The sequence below is a fragment of the Petaurus breviceps genome, unplaced genomic scaffold, assembly GCF_028583685.1.
Source record: "Petaurus breviceps papuanus isolate PSGF00001 unplaced genomic scaffold, PetGlider_PUasm1.0 174, whole genome shotgun sequence".
Lineage (NCBI taxonomy): Eukaryota > Metazoa > Chordata > Mammalia > Diprotodontia > Petauridae > Petaurus > Petaurus breviceps.
Window position 1 is genome coordinate 58,486,810 of NW_027185761.1, and position 24,750 is coordinate 58,511,559.

The 24,750-nt window shown below is 39.8% G+C and overlaps 1 protein-coding gene across 1 annotated transcript in view; it reads left to right on the top strand.

The window, feature by feature from the left end:
- TBX20 (T-box transcription factor 20) overlaps positions 1-24,750 on the top strand; it is a 238,669-nt gene that overhangs the window by 184,339 nt on the left and 29,580 nt on the right. The window contains exons 5-7 of the mRNA XM_069084565.1: positions 4,502-4,610; positions 9,565-9,723; positions 20,283-20,359. Coding sequence (XP_068940666.1) covers positions 4,502-4,610; positions 9,565-9,723; positions 20,283-20,359 — 345 coding nt within the window. The remainder of the gene's footprint in view (positions 1-4,501; positions 4,611-9,564; positions 9,724-20,282; positions 20,360-24,750) is intronic.

Genomic DNA, 24,750 nt, shown 5'->3' on the forward strand with positions numbered 1-24,750 from the left:
ATCTATCTATCTATCTATCTATCTATCTATCTATCTATCTATCTATCTATCTATCTATCTATCTATCTATCTATCTTTTGCTTTTTAGAGGGTAATTGGGGTTAAGTGACTTGCCCAAGGTCACACGACTATTTTTTGTGTTAAGTGTCTGAGGCCAGATCCGAACCCAGGTCCTCCTGGCTCCAGGGCCGGTGCTCTATTCACTGCACCACCTAGTCGCCCCTAGCTAGTTTATTTGCAAAGCAGGGGGTAACATCATTAATAGACTGTTATGACAAAAGTGCTCTGTAAGCCAAAAAAGTTCCTTATAAGTGGGCATTATTGTTATTGCTGTTATTGTTTTTACTATCTGTCAATTATTTATGGACATGACAAAAATACAATAAAAAATGAAATCTAGTTATCAATTGTCTTTTGCTAAGGGCAACAAAGTCAGTGTGAAAATCTCCACTTAATCCAAAGTTCCATTGGAGCCATTATTTTCAACTTCAATATTTTAAATTCAAATGAGCTGTTTACATTAAATGATGTAGTAAGGTGTTATCTCTGATTATTTCCATTCACCCTCTGCTGGGGGTAAAATGGACACAGTAAATATGTTGATAATAGTGGTGATAGAGGGAAGTGGATAAATGTTGATCTCGAAAGAGTCAAGAGACCTGAGTTTGATTCCTGCCTTAGACACTAGCTACTTGACTCACTTTACCTCTCAGGCCTCATTTTCCTCATCTGTAAAATGGGAATGAAGGTAGCACCCACCTTAGAGGGAAGTTGGGAGGAAGAAAGGAGATAAGGTATCAATAAAATGACTTGCAAGCCTTAAAGTGCTACAGAAACATTAGCTTTTATTATTTCCTTATCTTTCTTGATGGCATTCAGATGGCAATGGTCTAAGAACCAGTCCTTCTACTGCTATTATTTTTTATGTTGACTGAGCCAAGGATACAGATAGAAAAGCATCAGAGTTTTGTAATTGAATAAGTTTGAAGATGTAAGCTCATCTTCAGTGGGCTCCTCGAAAGCTTCTTTAGTTCCCTTGAGTAGTAGCCACAAAGACAGGGATATTCTAAGCCTTGTGCAATTACCACACATGAGATCTTCTACAAAGCCTTTGTGTTGTGAAGTCTTTTCATCTATGTAATTTGGAGATTATGAGTATTCAGTATACCAACATCTATTTTTAAAAACGCCATTATTTTCACATTTCTGTGGATTGGCATTTTTGTTTTGTTTTAGGAATCAATCAGGGTTAAGTGACTTAACCAGGGTCACACAGCTATTGAGTGTTGAGATTGGATTTGAACTCAGGTCCTCCAGGGCTATTGCTTTATCCACTGAACCACCTAGCTGTCCCCTTGGATTAAGTTGAAGTGATTATAGGCAATGATTATGTCTGTAAGGATATACTCATTGCACTTCATTTTATTTACTGAATTTTCAATGGTACTTGAGCTGTAAGTTTTCTGTGAGCTTATAAAAGATAGTGAGCTTCTGGCATATACTTCTAGTTTCTAGCTAATGTCTTTTTAGGTATTCAGTAGACATTATTTTTTATGATCTTGTCTTTATTATATTATTCTTCTCATCTTTTTTGATGGGGTCCAGATATAAACAATTCTTGGATGGGATTGCTAGTCTACTACTTTTTAATATTTAATATGCCATGGATCATTGCACAGGTGGTTAAAATAATTGCTTTTAGTAGTGGAATAAAAGTATTAGGATGCAAGCCCATCCTCTGTGGGCTCACTGAGAGCAGCCTTGGGACAATTTCAGCAGCAGACAGGATCATGGGGGTGGTATACAATTCATTCTAGTCCCACATTCCTTTGAGACCCTCTGCTTGGTTTATATTTCAAAAGTGTTTTGTTAAAACCCTTTTGTACCTTGGAGGTTCTGAGAGTTTGACTTGGCAAAATCTATTAAAAATATTCTTGCATTTTTCATGGATGTGTTATATCCTAGAGACTGTGGGCAGCAGTTCAGTCTATGATAATGGTCCACTCCCAGCATGGTTTATTGTTTATCACTGTGCCTGGTACATAGTAGGTACATGATGAACATTTTTTGACTGAATGGTTGAGTTCACTAGGACAAGTTGAAGTCTGTATTTCTCCTATGGGAATTTGTTACCTGCCAGTTCATGAAAGATATCAAACTTCTAATGTAATATTTTAGTGACCAGATGGGGCATGTCTGGTGCCAAATTATTGCAGAATGAAGACACGTATGGCGCAGTTGCTACCATTTTCTATTATTAATATTATCTCATTATTAATAGTGTAAATTAAAGGAAGCCAAGTAGTGCGGTGGTGTTGGAGTCAGGACAGCCTGAGTTCAAACCCTGTTTGAACTTGCTGGGTGACTCCAGGCAAGTCATTTAATAGCTATCTGCCTCAGTTTCCTCATCAGTAAAATGAGGATATTAATGGCACCCACATCACAAAGTTATTGTGAGGACCAAATGAGGTAATGTGTGTAAAATTCTTTTCAAATCTAAAGCACTATATCAATGTGAGCTATTATTATTTCCTAGGAGTAATTGTTTTCTTATTTTTACTGTTTCCAATGATGTTCAGGTAGAAATGGTCCCCAGACAAAACTGTCCTTTTACTATTCCTTTATATTCAATGTTCTATATATTCTTGCACAGCTGGATAAAACACCTGCTTTTTATTCATCTTCTCTAGGTTTATTTTTGTTCAGTCATGTCTGGCTCTCCATGATGCCATTTTGGGTTTTCTTGGCAGAGATACTGGAGTGGTTTTCCATTTCCTTCTCCAACTCATTTTACAGATGGGGAAACTGAGGCAAGCAGAGTTAAGTGACTTGCCCAGGGTCAACAGGTTGAAAGTGTCTGAAGCTGGATTTGAATTCAGGAAGGAGAATCTTCTTGATGCCAAGATGGGCACTCTAGTCACTGCTCCACCTAGCTGTCTGTAGGTTTATTGCTAGGTTGTCATTATTAAAATTTAATATTATTATTAAAAATAAATATATGAAGCAAGAATAAGGAAGAGGAGAAGAGGGCATAGATGAACCAAAGATGGGAAGTTTATCTCCAGAAAAGTAGTGTTCACTGAATTACTGTATTCCAATGATTCTCTCTGGTATCTATGTAGAACTCAAGCCAAAGATGCCCAGAAAGCTCTAGGCTGAATAATCTTTAGGTTGAGCTAATCAAGTTGTGAAAGTAATTTCCTACTTTAAATTGCTCAGTTTCCATCTGTTTCATAGGATGTGTTAATACTAATTTCCTTTAAACTTTTCGTGGGAAGACCTAATTAATTTTTATGATACCGACACAACTCAGATGTTATAATCATTGGCCATATCTAATTAGCAGCTGATTGGAAAGCTAAGCAATAACAGCAATGATCATTCACATCTCTAAGGCAATTTTCCAAGGACTTTCCTCACAACCCAGCAAAATGGGTAGCTCGGTTATTAGTATTGTCCCCATTTTGAAAATAAGGAAATTGAAGCATTTCAAGGTAACACGACGTGCTATTGGTGACAGGTCTAGTGATGAAGCTGTAACTCAAACCCAAGTCCCTGGACCCAAATCCAATACTCTTTTCCCTTCACTGGAAAGATAAGTGCACCTATGTAAATTTTTTTTTTTTACTCATTCGCAGTATGGGAAGAAGCAATACATCATTTATTTAGTCATTAAACATTTCTTAAGCACATAGTAAAGTTGCCAGTCTTATGCCAAGTACTTGGGATACAAAAAAGGCAAAAAAACAAACAAATAAAAAAACCAAACCCAGTCCTCGCTCTCAAGGAGCTCCAAGACTAATGGTGGAGGCATCATGCGAATAATTATATACAAATAAGGTATAGACAGGATGGACTAGAGACAATCTCATAGTGAAGGCACTAAAATTAAGGGGTCCTTTCACTTATTTAAAGTTATTGGTTTGGACAGCTGGGTGGTACAGTGGATTGAGTGCTGCCCTTGGAGTCATGAAAACCCAAGTTTTAATCTTGCTCCAGACATTTACTGACTTTGTGACCCTAGGTAAATTGATTAACCTGTATGCCTCACTTTTCTTATCTGAAAAATGAAGATAATAATAGTGTCTGTGAGATAATTTTTGTAAAGTACATTGCCAACCTTAAATTGCTATATAATTACTAGTTTTTTTTTAGTTTATAAGAAAACAAGCTTAGAGGCTTTTAGGAGAACCTTTACACCATTGCTTTGTGATTTGCATTTAATATCGAACAGCTAAAAAAAAAACCCCAAACCATCATTTCCATGAGCTGTATGTCCCTTCAATAAATTACTGAAATTACATTTTTATACACAAAATATATAAATTACTAAATTACATTTACTAAGTGTTTACTACATGTCAGGCACCATCCTAGGTTCTGGGGGTGCAAAAACAAAAATGAAGCCCCGCCTTGCTTTAAAATCATGATGTATTTTAGCCTGCTAGAGGACAAGTAAAATGTGTCTCACTGTGAAAGGTTTGTTGTGTGATTTCCCCAGGTTGTATGTGCACCCAGACTCTCCGTTTACTGGAGAGCAGCTGCTGAAACAGATGGTGTCTTTTGAAAAAGTGAAACTCACAAATAATGAATTGGATCAACATGGCCATGTAAGTGACCTACCTTAAATGGTGTAATTGGAAACAAATCCAAATGTGGAATTTGTGTTTGGAACTGATCCATCTCTCTCCCCCTTCCTCCCTTCTCCTCCTTTTTCTCTCCTTTATTTCTTCCCTTCTCTTTCCTTCCTTCCTTCCTTCCTTCCTTCCTTCCTTCCTTCCTTCCTTCCTTCCTTCCTTCCTTCCTTCCTTCCTTTTTCTCCCCTCCTTCCTTTCATTTCTCTCTTTTCTCTTTCTTTTTTCTCCTTTCATCTCTTTCTTTTTCCCCTTCCCTTCCCTTCTCTTCCCTTCCCTTCCCTTCCCTTCCTCCTTCTTTCCCATTCCCTTTCTTTTCTCTTCTTCCTTCAGAATGACACTTATTTTCCACTGAGAGCATGTCTACCATTTCAGTAGGGGAAATAAAACAAGTACACAAATTGCTATTTAAGAAGATAGGGTAGGATGCAAATAACTACAGTATAAAATATAATACATTAAGTGCAGAGGAGAAATGCAAACCCAGTGCTAGGAGAGACTAATGGAGGGTCATTTAGAAAAGGTTACCAATACATTTTAAGCTTTTTTTTTTAAAGCATGGTAAATATTGACTAAAATAACTGATTAAATCACTGAATAGATACTTTCAAAATACTCAAATGGATATATGATCTCATCAGTGTGGATATTCCCTCTTTGGCTGTGGATTGCAACCCATCCATAGTTGCGCACCTTCTTTGACCCTTGTCCATGTTTTTCCAGCACTTTGCCCCCCAAGAGGTTCACTGGATCTCCCAGGGACCTGTCAGGACATCTCTTAATATCACAAAGGCACTAGGGGAGCACAGAGGCAGTCCATTGTCTGTCTATCCCTTTCTCTTGCCTCCTGACCAACCCATCTTCTTTATCATATATACATCCTTTGATGTGACTGGTTGCTGTGGTTCTTCTTCCTAATTGCTTTTTTGTACTGCTTTACTGCTCTCCTCATGCCCACTGGGCAAGATCTCCATTATCCTTTTCATGATACTCATTTTCAGTTCTTTGGAGAATATTGTTCCATGTGCTACAATCATGCATTATATATACTAACAATGTTAAAATAATAATAGGAAAATAATTTATATACTGCTTTAAGTTTTGCTAAGTGCTTTGCATTTGTTATCTATTTTGATACTCACAACAACTCTATAAGGTAGATGCTATTACAACCCATATTTTACTAATAAAGAAACAGAGGATGAAACTGGTTAAATGATTACCTCATGTCACACAGCCAATTAAGTGTCAGAGGTGGGATTTGAACTGAGGTCTTCCTGCCCCAAAGTCCAGCACTCTAGGCACTGCACTCGCCACCTAGCCTCACTATTATGGGGCAGTCTTTGTTTCTCTGCTGTTGTTTTGGTTCATAAAACTGTAGCCATCCAGACATCTTGTGGGAATTCTAACTGGACCACTCCAATTTATAACCAGTCAATACAATTTGTCCAGAGATGTGGGTGGGTCCTGTGATGAACTTCTTTTCCTACATGAGGGCCATGTGTAGATCTAAGGAAGGCTGTGTGACATCTTTTTCTGCATCAAGGAGTGGGACTGTACATTTCCCAGAAGCAGATGAGTTGAGTTGAAAACAAGAGGCCATTAGCAGCTTCTTCATGTGACAGACCAAGATTAATTTCAATCCGTTAAGGGACTCATGTTGCCTGTCTGAGTTGATCAGGGAACCTAATGCTGGACAGATTTGCCTCTTGCCAGGCTTGAACAGAGTCTGTACATGGGACTAAACATTAGGCAAAGAAGAAAAACGTGATCCTTGGCTTAGTAAATCTTTTCTACTTCATGAGCTCTGATTGTTTTGACAAATATGAGTGGCCACTAAAGGAAAAAAATCCTCAAATTTCCAAGATCGAACGGGGGATGAACAACTACTTGTTCCAAGAGATAATTCGTTCTATAATAATAATGCAAATATCACTTATACAACACCTACTTAGGGTCAGGCACTGTGCTAAGTGCTTTACAAATATCTCATTTGATCCTCCCAACACCTTCAGAGAGGTAGGTTCTCTTATTACCCCCATTTTACAGTTGAAGAAACTGAGGCAAACAAAGGTTAAAGTACTTGGCCAAGATAATACAATTTGTAAGAGTCTAAAGCCAGATTTGAATCCAGGTCTTGTCTCCAGATCCAGCTTCAGTTACTTACTACCTGAGGGGTTGTAGACAAGTCACTTAACTTCTCTGACCTCAGTTTCTTAACTTGTAAAAGGGACGGGGCATGACCTCTGAGGTCATGTCCACATCTGAAGTGATGACACTATGAAATAAATCTCTAGTCCTAGATATTCAATCATTTTAGCTTGTGGAAGTGGAACTATTTTTGGATGGTGACAAACCACACAAAAGACTACAGGATGAAGATCATTAATTTTTACCCGGAAGATCAACTTAACAATGCAAAACTAATGTTTTTCCAAATAAAGACTCAAAGTACAAGAGAAAATGACCATGCTGACCTACTGAGCATCACAATGTTAGAATCTGAGATGTAGAACTGAAAGGGGATTCTGAGGCCGCCTTCTATTTTATGTAGAAAGAAGCAGGCCCAGAGCAAGGAAGGGACTTGCCTAAGGTCACACAGGCAATAAATAGCAGAATCTAGATTTGGACACAGGTCTGCTGATTCCTGATTCAAAGGTAAAGTAACTTGCTCAGTGTCAACAAGGTAGTAAGCATTAGAGGCAAGATTCAAACCCCAACCCTCTTCCTTCAGAGCCAAGGCTCCTTCTACTCTATTGCACTGATGGAAGTTAATCTGCTTATAAACTTGAAAGCATTATTTCAGTGTGTTAGGATTGTTGATAATCTGGAGGAAGCACAGTCCTTCATGAAAAGGAAAGTATTCAGAAGGAAAGGGTGTTCAACTAATATTCCACAACCTTTAAAATATGGAATAGCCATTTTCTGAAAACCCTGTGGAATTAGCAAATATAATCCAGGGAAGAGGCAGAGTCCAGCTACATGGAAGCTGAGGGAAATGTGACCAGCTACCAGGGTCTCTAAAAATATGTCTCTTTAGAGAAGTGATTCATAATTGCCCTGGTTTCATTATATCTTAAAGTGTTTGGTCCCAAAAGAAACATGGAAAAGATTACTATGAGACAACCTGGTTGGTGAGTGTTATTGCAATAATACCCATATTTTGGCAGCTTTTATTAGTATCCAAATGGAAAAGGACTATGTTCAATAGCACGATATGGTGCTAGAAACCAGTGAGTCCATGGGCCATGAATCAATTCAAGGTTTCCATGTGCCATTTGGTTTTCACCTTTTGGTCTTCCTAAATATTTAATTTCTTAATTCAGACTTTTGGGGCATGGAGCTTAGTGTTCACATGCTGAAACAACTCTGGGGACAGAACAAACAGGGAAATTTGTAATAACCTAATTGATATCAACAATTCAAGTAGATGCTATCAGTCTTCTCTTTCCCACTTTCCCTTCCCCCTTCCATATCCAAATGTCAAAAAAAGGAGACATGGGATGTCTGCTCTGCTTGAAGGACTGTTATTCTTCTTAGTCTTTAGGTATTGATTATCCCATGATAATGTTGGATGGTATCCTTACACAGAGTCTCTTGGAGGATGGATATGGGTAAAATCCAGTCTTTAAACAATTTTAAAATGTGAATGTTAGGATTCTTTCCTCCTCCTTTTCCTTCTTTTCCTTTACCTCCTCCTTTCCTTCTTCCTCTTCCTCCTCCTCCTCCTCTTCCTTCCCTTCCTCTTCTTCCTTCCCCTCCTTTTCCTCCTTTCCCTCCTTGTTCTCTTTTTTCCCCTCCATCTCTGGTTTCTTAACAATGACATTCACTGGTGTCTCACTCTTATGCCACATTCTAGTGGGGGAAAGGGTAGCCTTGGGCTCCCCAAGTCTCTGCCAGTGAAAGCAAATTGTCAGGTTCCACCAAGCTCTGCAGACTTCCAGGGCAGGTCCAACCTTGTATAACCTGTAAGCCGCCAAAGAGAGGAGAAATCCACCACTACGTGCTTGGTCAATAGGCAGTGGATATTTTTAATTGCAGCAGTTTGGAAAGACTATCTTCCAAAGGGTGGAGGAGAAATGTTCTATCAACAGAAGAAGTATTCACACTCATGAAAGTTCTCAAAATGTTAAGATTTAGAGTCAGAAGAAAGCTCAGGGGCCACCCAATCTAACCCACTTATTCTACTGAGGTAGAAGCTAAGACTGGTGATTTGCCAAAGGGCACATAGGGAATAATTGCAAAGCTGGGACTTGGACCAAGGTTCCTTGACTCCAAACCAGAACACGTCTCCATTGTGCAATTTAACAAATATTTATTAAACACCTAAATGTGTGAGGTACAGTGCCAGAAAACACAGATCCTTGTATAGTTAGGGTGACTATAAGTCTAAATAGTAAGGGTACAAATAAAAGGGCACTGGATTTGGAATACTGGGGCCTGGGTTCAAATCCTCAGTCAGTTGCTTATAACTTATGTGGCCTTCAACCAATATTTTACTCTTTCTGGTCCTCAGTTTCCTTGACTGTAAAATATAAGGGGATTGGAGTAGACAATCTCATCACCAGACAGGATGCAAGATTGTGAATTTCCAGCTACCGCAACTCATAAAGACCATCCACTAAATTACAGAGAGGTTCTGATATGGTTGGGTTTGGGGAAGTATGTGCACTGATGATATGCTTTTATGAAAGAGGTTGAATATTCCCTTGAAACTTGGACACCTAATCTTGGCAGCTCAGCTCAAAATCTATGATTCAAAAATGGCAGATTTGCCTGTCTTGAACTATTAAAAAAATCTATGTTTTAAAATTAATTTTACTTTTTAAATCAATGGATTAAATTTTGAAATTGATTATTAATTCATATAAAGTCTAGTTAAAACTGATGGGGCTGTCGCCTTCAACCCATATTTTCTACTTCTTTTTAGATTATTCTGAACTCTATGCACAAATACCAGCCCAGAGTCCACATCATCAAGAAGAAGGACCACACCGCTTCCCTGCTCAATCTGAAATCTGAAGAATTCAGGACATTTATCTTCCCTGAGACCGTATTCACAGCTGTCACTGCCTACCAGAATCAGCTGGTGAGTGGCCAGTTTGTATATTGGTTACCACCTGTGAGCATGATACTATGGCTTAGAGTGGCCCTTCCATTGTGCTGGACATTGAGGAGTAATAACATGAAAAAGATGAGGGATAGGGACCACCTACATCACCCATAAAACACCAGCCTGTCAGGACCTAGAATACTTAAGGTCATTGTGTGAATGGGGTTTGAAGGCTGCTGTGCCCTTGGGTTTTTGTTCTCCCCATTTACCCCATTCTGACCCTGCTTCACAGACCTTCCTCCCCTCTGCCTCAAGCTTATCTGTTTTCTTTCCTCTTGATCTATTTAATGTCATGTTATTATGATGCTAGATCATTAACTTCACGATTCTTGGAATCATTTCCTGTGAACTTTCTGAGGGTCTCAACAGCTTACATGGTAGCTTCTCTCTCTGCTGACTGGGCATAGGTAGGCATTCCTCATCCTTCTGGTTTTAAACACAAATCCCTGATATTTGTGTTAGTGCCTTTACAGTTTACAGTAGTTCTACATCCATTTTCAAAAAAAACTCAGCAGTGGTCTGAGCAGGCACTATTATTACCATCTTTGTTGTTGTTGAATTGTTTCAGTCATGACTGACTCTTTGTGCCCCCGTTTGGGGCTTTCTTGGCAAAGATGCTTAGAGCGGTTTGCCATTTCCTTCTCCAGCTCATTTGACAGATGAGGAAACTGAGGCAAACAGGGTGAAGTGACTTGCCCAAGGCCACACAGCTAGCAAGTGTCTGAGGTCAGATTTGAACTCAGGTCTTCCTGCCTCCAGGTCACTGTGTCATCTAGCTGCCCATTTTACAGATTAGGAAACTGAGGGTCACAGAGGGTGAGAGGATTGCCTAAGGCTAAATAGTAAATGCCTTGGATGCAGGTATTCTGATTTCTTGGTTCGGCCAGTTTTCTGTTATATGCTGAGAATGTAAATCCTTGGAAATGACCACCGCTACAGCTTAGAAGCCTTTGAATTCCATTTGTGGGACGATCAGTCTGGAGCTGGAAGGGACATCAGAGGCTACTAGTCCAATCCCTTCACTTTACAGAGAGACCTGGGGCTAAGAGGAGGGCAGTGACTTACCCAAGGTCACATGGGCCATAAGTGGCTGAGCTGTATTTGGAACTCGGGTTTTGGGACCTCAGGTTCAGCACCACATTAGCTATGCCCCTCTGTGTGCCTCTAATGGGCTAAGGCCTGTACTCGGTGCTGACCATGCACAGACGAGACTGAAGCAGTCTGTGCCCTCGAGGAATCTGTGTCCAAAAGCAGTGGTTCCTCCGTCAGAATTCTGATTGCTGATTGAGAACATGAGTTAAGAGCCTCCACGCCCAGGCTCAGGGCCTCCATGTGATCTCATTTCACATTTAAATAACTGTATGTTTGGTGATGTCCATTGTTCCAGTCCTCGTGTGCCTTCCCCTCATGCACTCTGCAGTCTGGTGACCCCGGCCTCCTTATCGCTCATCACCCCACACACTCCGAGGCCTGACTCCAGGCCTAGAAGGCTCTCCCTCCTCATCCGGCCTCCGGGCTTCCCCAGCTTCCTCCAAGTCCCAGCTAAAGTCCTCCCTTTTACAAGAAGCCTTCCCACCTATGCTAGTGCCTAGATGCATCACTTGCGCCTAGTCGTCCCAATGTTGGCCAGCATCCATCCCTCCACTAGTCCCTGAGGTCCTTGAGCACAGGGACCGTCTGTTGCCTCTCTTTCCATCCCTAGATCTTCGCACAGAGGCTGGCCCTGCGGCCAAGTGGTTAAGTTTAACAGATGTTTAGTGTCTGACAGACTGACTCTACATGGCCCCGTCGTGTGGACGATCAATGTGTGGTGTTATTTTGATAGTCTATGGACCTACCAGAAAGAATGTCCAGGCTGACTCCCTCTGCCATATGGCTGAGCACAATTAGGAATCCAGGACCAACTAACTCAAGACTGAAGGCTGTATTCCAAAGTCCAACAGCATTTTTTTTAGCACCTGCTATGATCTGCCAGGCACCATGCTAGGCACTGGGGATAAAAAAACAAAGATAAAAAAGCCTTTGTCCTCAAGGAGCATGCCTTCTGCTGAGCAGGGCAGGGGTGCAGCATGTAAACAGAATTATTTGAGGGGGACAGCATATTAGCAACTGATGGGTATCAGAAGATACTTCCCAGAGGAGGTGGCAGGTGGCTTAATCTTGAAGGAAGATAAGAATTCTAAGAGATCTAAATAGAAGAAGCTGTGTGGGGCAGTGTTAGGAAGACCTGAGTTCAAATCCCTCCTTAATACTTGTTTGGCTGTGTGACCCTGGATAAGTCTCTTAATCTCAGCCTCGTAAAATGGGGATCATAATAACACTTACTCTCAGGGTCGTTATGAAGATCAAATGAAATATTTATTAAATACTTTGTAGACCTTAAAGTGCTACATAAATTCAGTCATTGAGGAACATTCCAGGTATTAGGACCAGCCAGGGCAGGGAGATGGCGGAATGAGCATTGAGTCTGGGACAGGGCTGGGAGGAAAGCCTGGCAGGGACACAGGGTTCGTGAGGGGGAGTCACGTGAAACCCTGGGGGACTTTTGTGAATGGTAATGATGACATTAGTGAGTGATGGAAGGTCATGGTCCTATGTGCCAGGAACTGAGCTAAACGCTTCACAATCATGATCTCTTCTGATCCTCACATTAACTCTGTGAGGGAGGCACTGTCATTATCCCAATTTTAAAAGTGAGAAAACTGAGGCAAACAGGGTGAAGTGACTTTCCCAGGGTCCTACAGCCAGTTAGTGTTTGGGGTTGGATTTGAACTCAGGACTTCCTGACTCCAGGTCCAGTGCTCTATGCACTATGGTACTACCTTGATGCCCCCAAATAAGCATAGATTCCTTTGAAAAAAGTGCAAGAATAGAAAAAAAAAGGAGAAAATGTTTAATAATGCAATTTTAAAGAAAAGGAGAATAATTTTTAATAATATAATTTAATAATGTAATTTCCCCCAGCTCATTTTGCAGATGAGGAAACTGAGACAAACTGGTTGTTTCTCATCAGGCCCACTTTAATTTCATTTAAGCCCTGGGAAAATGAGTGCTTATTTTCATGACTCCTATAAACAAAATTAAACTTCCCAATAGAAATTCTGAAATTGTTTCTAATTTATTGTATGCCAGGATTTTTATTATTTATGAGCAATGAAAATGGAAACTTTTTTTGGCCATTTCTCCCCTGTCTTTTGCAAGGGGCTAATTACATTTCTGTTCATTATTAGATAAGAGTTAAATACATTACACTTTCAACAAACTATCTCATAATTTAAGATGTGAAGGTCATGCATTTGTTTGAACAGTCAAACCGCTGCTCTGGAGTTGAAGCATAGGTTCAGTTTCATTTTTTTAATGCTTTGGAGGAGATGTTCTTGTCGTGGTTGGTGAGACAGTCTCTGGGGACTCGTCTTACCTTTCAATGGCATGTCATTAATATCCGAAAGCCCTAATCAGATCCAGGAGACAGTAAGACTATACTGACTGCAGTGAGATGGGAAAGACCTCAGTTGTTGGATGGAATTTGTATTACCAGTTCTTAAGGTTCTATTGACCCTCGACACTCTGGGCCCATCAGAACCTCCAAAGGCCAATGGTAGAAGGGGATGAGAGGCTCGATTAGTTCACAACAAGCAGTAATTCTTTGGCAAAGATACTAGAGTGTTTCACCACTTTCTTCTCCAGCTCATTTTATAGTTGGGGAAACTGAAGCAAATGGGGTGAAGTGACTTGCCCCGGGTCCCACAGGATAAGTGTCTGAGACTGGATTTGAATTCCATTATTCCTGACTCCAGGCCCAGGCCTCTATCCGTTACACCACCATAGCTGTCCCTATGTGTGTTAACAATTGTTTTTTCTTAAGCAGAATCAGAATGAAAAAAATATTAGATATTTTATTGATTATACTTTTGAATTTCACACTTATATATTTTAACCTTTATCATAAAGTTAAAACAAACTGACAGAAGTGAAAGATAAATCCATGAAAAGTATTTATTAGTGAGAGGCAGTGTAGTATAATGGACAGAACTGACCATAAGGTCAAGAAAATCTAGGTTCAAGTTCCATCTCTGATATAGATTGACTGTGAGACCTTCAGGGGTGGGGAACCTGAAGCTTCAAGGCCACATGTGGCCCTATAGGTCCTCAAGTGTGGCCCTTTGACGGGTTTTGTTCTGTGAAGTTTGGATTCAGTGAAAGGGTCACACTTGAGGACCTAGAGAGCCACATGTGACCTTGAGGTCAAAGGCTCCCCATCCCTGCTAGGCAAATCACTTATCATGTCTCAGGAAACTTTCTCAGACTATAAGTTTCAAGGGGGTATTGCCCTACTTGGAATCTTTTTAACCAGTGAAATCATAGGACTGATTCTCCCCCTAAAATATTGCTTAAGAACAAATGAATAAAAAGCTGTCTGCTGACTGATTTCTTACCACCTCAGTTAAATTCTTACCCCCCCATTAAAATGTGAGCTCTTCCAGTGTGGGGGATTGTTTTTGCCTTTCTTTGCACAGAGGCTGGCATATAATAGGAGCTTAATAAATGCTTGTCTACTGACTGCCAAATAAGTATTGAACAAATACTTACCAAGGGGCTACTGCATTCATAGTACCATGCTAGGCCCTGTGGAGATTGGGGAGAAGCATTACCTGCCCACCAGGCTTCTGTTTCTTTATCTATTTTTTTTACAACAATTTTCTTTATTTTTTAACTCTGTGTTTCTAACTAACCTGCCTTCATGTATTCTATTTCCAACCAGAGTCCCCACAATTTTCAGTGTTATTGCACCAATTAACTCTTGCCTCGTATTTTTGAATCAGTGGTTTTCCTTAATTTTATTTTAATTATACAGAGAAAATACAGCCAAAGCAAGTATTAGTTTCTCTTTCTGAAATTTTCTATTCTCTCCATGTTAAAAAAAACACCAGCATTTAAGGTTCATTTGAAATTTATCTTTTCTGTGTCTGGAGAATTCTAGATGGATGTCTAGGGAGCAGTAGATAGTTCTATCAAGTGAACACAGGAAAGATCTATGTTTTCATTAGTATGGTCACTTCCCCCTGTCAACATGAATCATGAACCATCTTTGATTTAGTGGATAAGTCCTGGGGACATGCCTAGGCACACAGAAGCAAGTGCCCAGGGAACTAAGGGAGTAAGTGTCAGAGGCAAGATTGACCCTGATTTAGGAATAAATCCAAGTTGTCCCTAATCTCAGGCCAGGACACTATCCATTATACCATGCTGCTGCTGTTGATGGTCTTATTAATGAATGAATATTCTACTGACCTCTCCCCCCCTCCACAAGGACATGTGGAATGTTTAAATCACTTGAATCAAATTGTACATAATATCAAATCAGGTGATCTAAAACACTCCCCACTTCCAGTGCATTTGTCATCTTAGTGATATGGCTAGCTTGGCCCCACGATTTTATTAGTATAGGGAATTCCCAGGGATGGAAGCGCCTTCTCTCAGTGCATGCTGGCATCTTCTCTTCCTTGTACACTCAGAGGTTAAGTGAATTGCCCAAGGTCACACAATTAGAAATGACTCGAACCCAGGTGTGCCTATCCTCAAGGCCAGCTATCTACTCTTTTTCTGTTGCTGATATGGTTGCAACCTTTTTATATGGTGAAATCGTAACTTATCTCTACCTTTTCATCCTGCATATTCTCCTATAAATTCACCATGGAAAGGCTGAGCAATGTGCTGCTGACCTACAAATATTTTTGAGCATTAGGCAGCCAGATGGTACAGTGACTTAGTGTTGGATTTGGAGTTAGGAAAGACCCAAGTTCAAATCCTGTCTCAGAGACTTACTGGCTGTATGACCCTGGGCAGATTACTTAAATTCTCTCCGTTTCTTCATCTGTAAAATGGAACTGATAATAGTACTTACCTTACAGGGTTGTTCTGTAAGGATCAAATGAGATAATATAGAAAATACTTTGCAAACCTGAAATTGTTATATAAATACTAGCTTTAAAAAATTTTAAAAAATCTGTGAGGACTGGTGCAGTAACCCCTGCTCTTACTACATGATTGGCCCTCTGTCAAGGAATCAGGTATGATCTTGACAGGTATGATACCTTACTGTAGGAGAGCTGCTAAGGCTTTGTCCTGTTCTACCATATCGAATTGTAGAAAATCAACCAATAAGAAACACAATGGTATCTTGTATTCTCCACACTATTCAATCTGTTTTTGTGACTACGAAGATGTAGATTGTAGACAATCATTTGTGAAAGTCTGTCTGTTTCCTTTTCTTATTTTCATCAAGGATACCCTCTATTTTTGTGTAGATCATTTTCACAAAGATTTTTATGGAAATGAAAAAGTAAAAACATAAGTAATTATTAATGTCTTCCTGACCTCCTTCCTATTTGGTAATAAAATCATCCATTATATTTTTATTTGTTTACCATTCTTTCCCTCTTTCAATTATCTTGAAAACTGATTCATCAGTGCTATTAAAATTTCATCACCTCCAGGACAAGTCTTTTCCATATATATCCTTGTTCTAGCCCAAATATTCTTCCAGTCTGCACCTTCCTTCATGCTTTTTCTGTTGCCTCCTATCAAATACTGGTATGGGTGTAGAGTCTAAATGTAGTGATTCTACTCTTATTGATGATGAAGATAGTTTGATAAAGAAATATTGGCACATCTGTTGAATTTTTTGGTCTGTTTGTCATTATCCTTCTGGCTTCACCCAGAAATACTCTTCTGATAATTTGTTGTATTGGGTCTCATGACAAGCTTTCTGAAAATTCACTTTCCTCTTCCCTGTTCTTGCTTTGAGAAAGTTATCACTCATGATTTTCCACCACCTTCTTTGTAATGCTTTGAATATGAGTTTGCATTCTAAATTAGCTGTCTTTGGTTGTTAGATGCTTCCACTTGGGAAGAAAGTCAAGTGTTTGCTGACCAAGTTGTTTTCTTGACTCTTTTGGCTTCCCTATTAGGTCCATTGCTTTCCACCAGTTCAACTTGTTTACCAAATGGTGATGATATGTATCAATATTTTCCTTTTTCCATTTCTTGTTTTGTCAAGTGTTTTAATAGGTCAGCTAGGAACAATTGTAATAGCAATATGTGACTTCTTATTGCCTTTCTCCTTTCTCTTAAATCAATGTGGATTTTGACTTTTCTTTGACAACAGTCGGCTACTAGAGACACTATTTGAATGACTGCACTTTGGTAATGAGTCATTTCCTGTCTTTTAAGATAAGCGAGCTCTTTAGTGCTCACCAATCCAGCACCTTGTAACTACTAGGAGAAAACCATCATCATTTTTAGGAATGAGGCTTTTTAATAGTTCACTAGCCTTTGACCTCGTTTGTGTTGTAATTCCTTACTGTATAATCCATCAAATCCCTTCTTATATGTACAGACTCTTTGAAGTCACTGAGTACCAATATTTATGTTGACCTGCCTTTGAGGATCTTGTCAAATGAATCTTAGAATTTCATCATTCTTTGCAATAGATGTTGTTGCAGAAGCTATTAGAACTTTGTGGCGATCTTTCACTGCTGGGTGAGGAGCGCCAAGTGTCCTGTAAATGATATTTCTTGTCATCTTTACTCATACAAAGAAGCCATTCTGCCCATTCCTGTATTTGCTTTTCCAAGGACAAATTGTGACTCATCCTTTGTGACTTCCTTTCATCTTTTGGTTTCAATAGAATTCAATTGAACAAAGATTTATTAATTGCCTACTATGTGCTAGGTCTTGGATATCAACAGCAAAGAATGAAAGTCTCTAGTGAATGTTAGAGACAGGCAGTTGAGTTGATGAAAAGAGTACTAATAGTAGCTGTGTCCTTGTCCCAGACCTGCTTTTACTTACTAAGCTGTGTGGCTTTGGTCAAGTCACATACTTTCTCTGGGACATTCATTCTCCATTCATCAACTGAAAAATTTGTACTCCATAATCTCTACAATCTTTTCCAGTTCTCAAACACTATGATTCAGTGAGACTTTCAGCTACCTCCTGAGTTCTATAAGGGTTTGTGAATTAGTATGGGAACCAGACTGCTGCTGATAGCATTTCTTTGGGAAAAGAGTATGAGGGACTCACAGACAGATACACATAGATACATGCACGCACATGCACACATACACACACACACACACACACACATCCCAGCGACTCATTCTTCTAGAACTTGAATGTTTACACAGCATATTTTTCTTAACTGTCCCATGATGTAGTTAGTACAAATGGTTTGTTTATTTTTGTCCAGACCTGAGATTTATCTAGTTTATGGAGCGACCTCTACCAGTTAAGTAGCAGTTATTAGATATCTACTGTATACAGCACTGTGATAATTTCTGGGGACACAAAGAAAGGCAAAAGGCAACCCCAAAAAACTAGACCAGCACTTACTTTGCAACTTACAGTTTTACGTATGCCTGGGACCATTGAGGTATGCCCAAGGTCCCATGGCCAGTGTATGTCAGAGGTAGGAGATAGACCTGTTTCTTCCTCACTCCAAGGCTAGCCCGCACTGGTTGTTGCTGTTTGGTCATGTCTGACTCTTTGTGACCCCATGGACCAAAGCACACCACACCGGGCTCTTCTGCCCTCACTACCTCTAGAAGTCTGTCCAAGCTCATGTTGGTTGTTTCCATGACTCTCCGTTCATCTCATCCTCTGCTGTTCCCTTTCCTTTTTGCTCTCTGCCCTCAGGGACCTCACAGTCTAATGAGAGAAACAAGCTACACACAGAATAAACTGCTGATAAACACAGTGCTTGGCCCATAGCGGCAGCTCCATAGATGCTTGTGTTCTTGATCTCTTGGGGGTGTTACAAACTGAGTGAGCTCTTCGAATCTTAAAGGCACTGAGCATGTTTCCAAAGAGTTATTTTGTTTTTAAAGCAAGAAGCATTTCTCCTCCCAGAGGCTCACCTTTTAAAGCCAATCACAGACTAAATGAGAGGAGTCAACTCCCTGATGGAAATATCCTTAGCCCCTTAACCCTTTGGACCACAATGTCTATTGAAAGTCATGATTCAGAAACACTTCTGGGGGGAGGGCCACAAGCTTCTGCTTGGATGGCATTTGGTATTCAGTGAAGAGAGGAACATGAGCTGCTTCTAGCTGTTGTCAGCACTCCGTCAAAGCCAAACCATGTTTGAGGCTCAGTGGGGTCAGGTATGTTCATTTATCTGACTGGTCACTAAGGACCTGGCCATCTCTAAATCTGTGATGCTGTGAAATTTGGAGACCTAAGATATGGTATCCCAATCTAGTTCAAGGGTTGTAATCCAGAAGGCAATATAACAGTGGATACTATTTAATAACATTATTGTTAACTAATTGATAATGCTTGTGACTAAAAATAACCTCTTTGGTGTTTAACAAACGGAAAAGAAGTGGAGCGCCAGCTGGTTGCTGTTCAGAAAGAGGCGTTATTAGGTTTGTTTTACCTAGTGTGTAGAAGAAGCAGTGCACCATAGTGGATGGAGAAATCTCAGTACTGGAAAAACCCGGTTCACCTCTGACAGCTACTGAGCTTAACCTTAACTGATCATTTAACCTCTCACCGATCCAACCAAGTCTCTGGGATTCTTCCTTTGGAAGGGAAGTCCAGGTGTTGATCTGCAACAGTGGAGGGGGTTTCTGTACTGAGAGTTTCCTATTCCAATGAAATTAAGAGTCAAAATGAAAAAGAAAATACAATGAGGAGACATAGCTCTTGACTTTTCACTGTTTACCTTTTTGAATTCAACAGGAGGATATGTATGATGTCTTTTACACAGTTTAAGGGTTGAAATTCTCTTGGAGTTTCTGTATAGAGTCTTCTCTTTGTAAGGTAACAACAGCCCATCCAAATTAATGGGAATGTGTAGATTGGTCTCACTCCAGGCGTCACAAGCGTGAGCCTGCATCAGAATTGTATACTTTCCCTAATTTGTGGCAGATAAATCAGTCAAAAAGCATTTATTAAGCATCTTTTAGATGCCAGAAGCAGCTTGGCATAGTGGATAGAGAAGTGGTCTTGGAGCCAGGAAGATCCTGAGTTCAAGTCCCACTTCTGGCACGCATGGGTTGTGTCACCCTGGGCAGGTCATTTAACTTCTCAGCACTCTTGTATGCTTTCTAAGAGTATTAATTACAGAGAAGACACTCACTTGCATAGGTGGAGGGATTTCCCTCATCTGGGAACTCCTAATACCAGTGAAACCACTAACCTTTACCTTGCACCCTTAGATGCAAAGACAAAAATTAAACAGCCCTGGCCCTCAAGGAGTCTACATTCTATTGAGGGAAATGACAAGCAGAAATATAGGCATATATGAAAGAGATGCAAGGCAATTTTTTTTTGGGGGGGAGACAAACAATATTTGTTGAATAAATAAATGAACAAAAGGACTTAGTAAACTTCTTTCATATCAGAAACATCATTTTTGATGTGAGGAAGGGATAGTATCTAAGCATGTTGGGCTTCCAAGTCAAGGCTGATCAGATACTCTAATACCTTAACCCTAGTCTTGATACCATCATGTACTCTTTCATTTCCAGATAACCAAGCTGAAAATTGACAGCAATCCGTTTGCCAAAGGTTTCCGAGACTCCTCCAGGCTGACTGATATTGAAAGGTAATGACAATTTTCTGTTGACTTTCTTTGCAGATAAGACACATGGAAGAGAAAGTTGGTAGCAAAACTCTACTTTCAATTACAAAGATGTTACACCTTTTCCCCACAATCAAAATGCCAGTAGTTTCTGTTTGCCCTGACTCTCCCTCCCCATCTCTTTTTCCCCCCTTTAGGATATAAGCCCTATAGATATGGAACTGCCTTGAATCTTGACAGCTGCCATAGCTTGATCTGTAACATGTGTAACTTTCAGAGGAGGCGTCTTCGAGGGTTTACTTTGATGGTTGGGAAATTCTTTCCATTGCATAAACTAGGGCTCTTCTTGTTATCACCATTTTAGTCCTGTTGATGGCTGCAAAGCTCCATCTTGGGAAAGTGGTGATCTGCAAAGACAAGGAATCTTCACATTCCTTGGTCTCCTGGAGTATGTCTGTTGATGAAAAGAAACTGTGGGAAGGAAAGAGGGCAAGAGGTATTGTGGCACACTGGAAAGGTTACTGTGTTTGAGTCATAGGGTATGGATTAAAGTCCCAGCTATCTCATTATTTGTGAGCTCAGGCAAGTCATTGCGAAGCCCAGTCTCTGGGCCTTGACTTCCTTACTGTATGTAACATGAGGAGTTGAATGGCCACTTACAGCCCTTTCCAGTTCCAAATCTATGATCCTCTGTAAAGGGGAGGCCTGAAGAGCTATATCCTGACCTCATTAATGGGGACATAATTGTAGAATTGGTTTCATGGGGTCTTTATGTTTAATGGTAGAGGTTCCAGATCTTAGAACTTGTACCATCCATCTTCTCCCCTGTTTTTGGGACTCTTCTCTTCAATTAGGTTGGTTTGCTCATTCAAGACTATAAATCGATTTAACTCTCATCTATATGATGGTTAACAGATATTTCTTAAAGGAAATCCCAAATCCCAGAAACATAGAAGTCTTTGTAACTGGGTCGTGAATGCTTAACCAAACCTTTGGTTCAAATGCCTCATGGATTGTCATATTTCCTTTCAATGCATAAGGAGTTTCTGAGCACATTTGAAGAAAACAGAAAAAGTCTGTTTTTCCAACTTTTGGTCTTGTTCTCACTCAATTCAAATTAGCAAACACTTACTGAGCACCTATAGGCTTACAGAGAGTGTAGGTTAAGAGTCAATGGGAATGCTTCCCCAGGAAGCACTGGAACAACCAGCCCATACTCTGGGTAGGCCTAGATGTGTCTAGATGTTTCTAATGTGTAAGATATTTGCTAATCACTGGAAACACAAGGAAAAAACCAGGGTAAACAAGGTCCATGAAGATAAGTTAATAGAAAATATGCAAACTAGTGTCAAAAGGTGGCAAGCATTAGCAGTCCAATACAATAAGCATTTATTAACCCCCTACTGTGTACAAGATTGTGTCAGAGGTGGCAGCTGAGCTCTGTTTTCCCCCCTTTCCCTCCTTTCTTGCTTTTTATTCTGAACTTAAAAACACTAAAATAAAATGAGCATTTCCAGATACATTGGAGAACAGAAGGGGATGGTAGGTGAAACTGGGAATCTCCACTATCTAGAGCTTGCTTTTCTTTCTAAGTATACAATAAGTTCAATATGTACACTGAAATGGCATCCTGCTAATCTGTGATTCCTTCTGGCTTTCCTTCTCTTCTCATCTTTTTTGGGGTGTTTGGGAACACTATCCCTATGCCCCTTTCCCTCCCACCATTCCCTTCCATTGAAAAGAAAGAACAGATCTCGTAACAAATACACATAATCAAGCAAAAGAAATCCCCACATTTTCTTAGTCCAAAAAATGTGCCTCTCATTCTGTATCTTGACTTGATGTCCTCTCTGTCAGGAGGTGAGCAGCATACTTCCTCATCAGCCTTTTGGAATCATGGTTGGTTATTGTCTGGATCAGTGATCTTCAGTCTTTCCAAGTTCTTTTTTCTTTATGTTGTTGTTTCTGTAAACTATTCTCCTGGTTCTGTTGAGCTGTGCTTTAGATGAGGAAGGGGCATTCAGAAAATGACAACTTGGGCAGAGGTATGACTCTTTCAACAGATCCATGACCAGAATGTTTGCCTATGGGAAATCCCATGGGTGTGGATGGCCCATTCATTCAACAAGCCAACAAACATCCATCAGATGACCAGTGTATTCAGAAAAATGGGGTAGAGATGGGGAGAAGAAAAGGTTAGGAAAAACATAATTTTCTACCATCATGGAGCTTATGGTAAAAAAGGGAGATAAAAGGCATCCATAAAACTGTCATAATGAAGACATTACAGAATAAAGCAAAGTATCATGGGAGGTCCCAGAATGGTCATCACCAAGAGGAGAGATTCTGGAGAGTAGGGACTGTGCCTTCCTTCAACTCTGTGTCCCTTCCAGCACCTTGTTGTAGCCCTGCAATAATAGATACCACGCAATAAACATGCATTGAATGAATGAATGAATCAATATATATACATATGTAAATGTAGACATGTCTTTTGTACTATCTATTTCTAGATCTGTATAGTAAAGAGATTCAGCTGTAGGGGATGATGGCTTCCCATTGGATTTAACCAGTTGGGATAACTTGACTTTCCAAACATCAACCTCGAGACTCACAAGCATATGTTGGGTACTACCCGTGTGTAGGATTGGGCTTGGGACTGGGAATCCTCAGACAAAAGCAATGTAAATATGCCTGTATTTTGGTATCCATCAAACAGATTCAAGGCATGTCTAGAGAACACATCTGGGCATCCAGACATGGGAAAACTCCTTTTGTGAGAGGCAGGATAAACATAGAGACTTGATGGTGAAGCAGACAAGTCCTACCACTGAAGTGACAGCTGGGGGTGTTGGTGGCCTCATTTTATTTGTTTCAGGGGATCTTAGATCCTTATTTATAGATGAAGAAACTGAAGCCCAGAGAGGGCTCAGGGTTAAAGCTAATAAGCAGGAGAATCAGGACTGGAACCAGGTCCTACCACTACAAATTTAGCATTTTTTAGCCTCAAGGTCAATGGGATTCTGAGGGCATTTTATTGATACTCTCGTAGTATTTCTAAGGCTGTTCCTAGAAACAAAGCATTGAGCATAGTGCAGAAATAAGAGTGCTTATATTTGGGGTTGAGGAACCTGGATTCAAGTTTGGACTCTGATGCTTCACACCCAAGTGAATCTGGGCAAGTCACTGCATTTCTCAGTTTCCCCAAGCATAAAGTAAGGGAGTTGGCCTAGAAAACCTAGAAAGCTCTATTCCAACTGTGAATCTATGATCCTTTTGGGTCTAGGTGCACATGAAGGTTAAGCCTTGGAGATACTAGTATCCATGAGGACTGATCTTTTCTGATCATTTCCATAGGCATCTGGGGTGGGGACTGGGGGACCTGAGTGAATCCTGGTGTTGACGTTTACTCCTTGTATGACTTCATACCATGTTTCCTTGTATTAGAGGTGGCTGGTGGCACAGTGGACACAGTGTTGCACCTGGACTCTGGAAGACCTGCATTCAAATCCAACCTCAGATACTTCCTAGCTAGGTGACTCTGGCCTCTGTCTACCTCTGTTTCTTCAACTAAAAAATGGGAATAATAATAGCCCCTGTCTCATGGATATATGGAGAAGATCAAGTGAGATGTTTATAAAGGGCTAAGTGCCTGGCACATAATAAGCACTATATAAATGCTTATCCCCTTTTCTTTTTCTATTTACCATGGGCTTTTCTGACTCAGTTTCAATATCTGTAAAATGGGAGTAATAATAGGATACAATGTATAATATTACAATAATATAATAGCAAATAATACATAATAGTACAATAATATAATAGCAAATAATACATAATAGTACAATGATATAATAGCATATAATACAGAATAGTAAAATAATGATAACATACAGTACGCAATAGTACAATAATATAATAATAGCAAATAATAGTATAATAATATAATAAATAATACATAATAGTACAATAATATAATAGCAAATAATACATAATGTATAATAATAGCAAACATGTAATAGTATAATAATACACTATTAGCATACAATGCATAACACATAATTATAGCTAGCATTTACATAGTGTTTTAAGCTTTGCAAAATACTTTATAAATATGACCTCATTTTATCTTCACAACAACCCTGTGAAGTAGGGGCTACTAACATCCCCATTTTACAGATGAGGAAATTGAGGCAGGAAGATGTTAAGAGATTTGCCCAAGGTCACATACAACTAATAAGTATCTAAGGTAGGATTTGAATTCAGAACTTCCTGGTTCCAGATCTTGCTTTGTAGAGTTCTTGCGAGGATCGAATGAGATTATGTGGAGAAAGTATTTAGCTTACACTGATGCAGTGCATTATGGTTTGTAATTATTGGTATCTCTAAAATGAGAGGATGACCTCAAAGTTCCC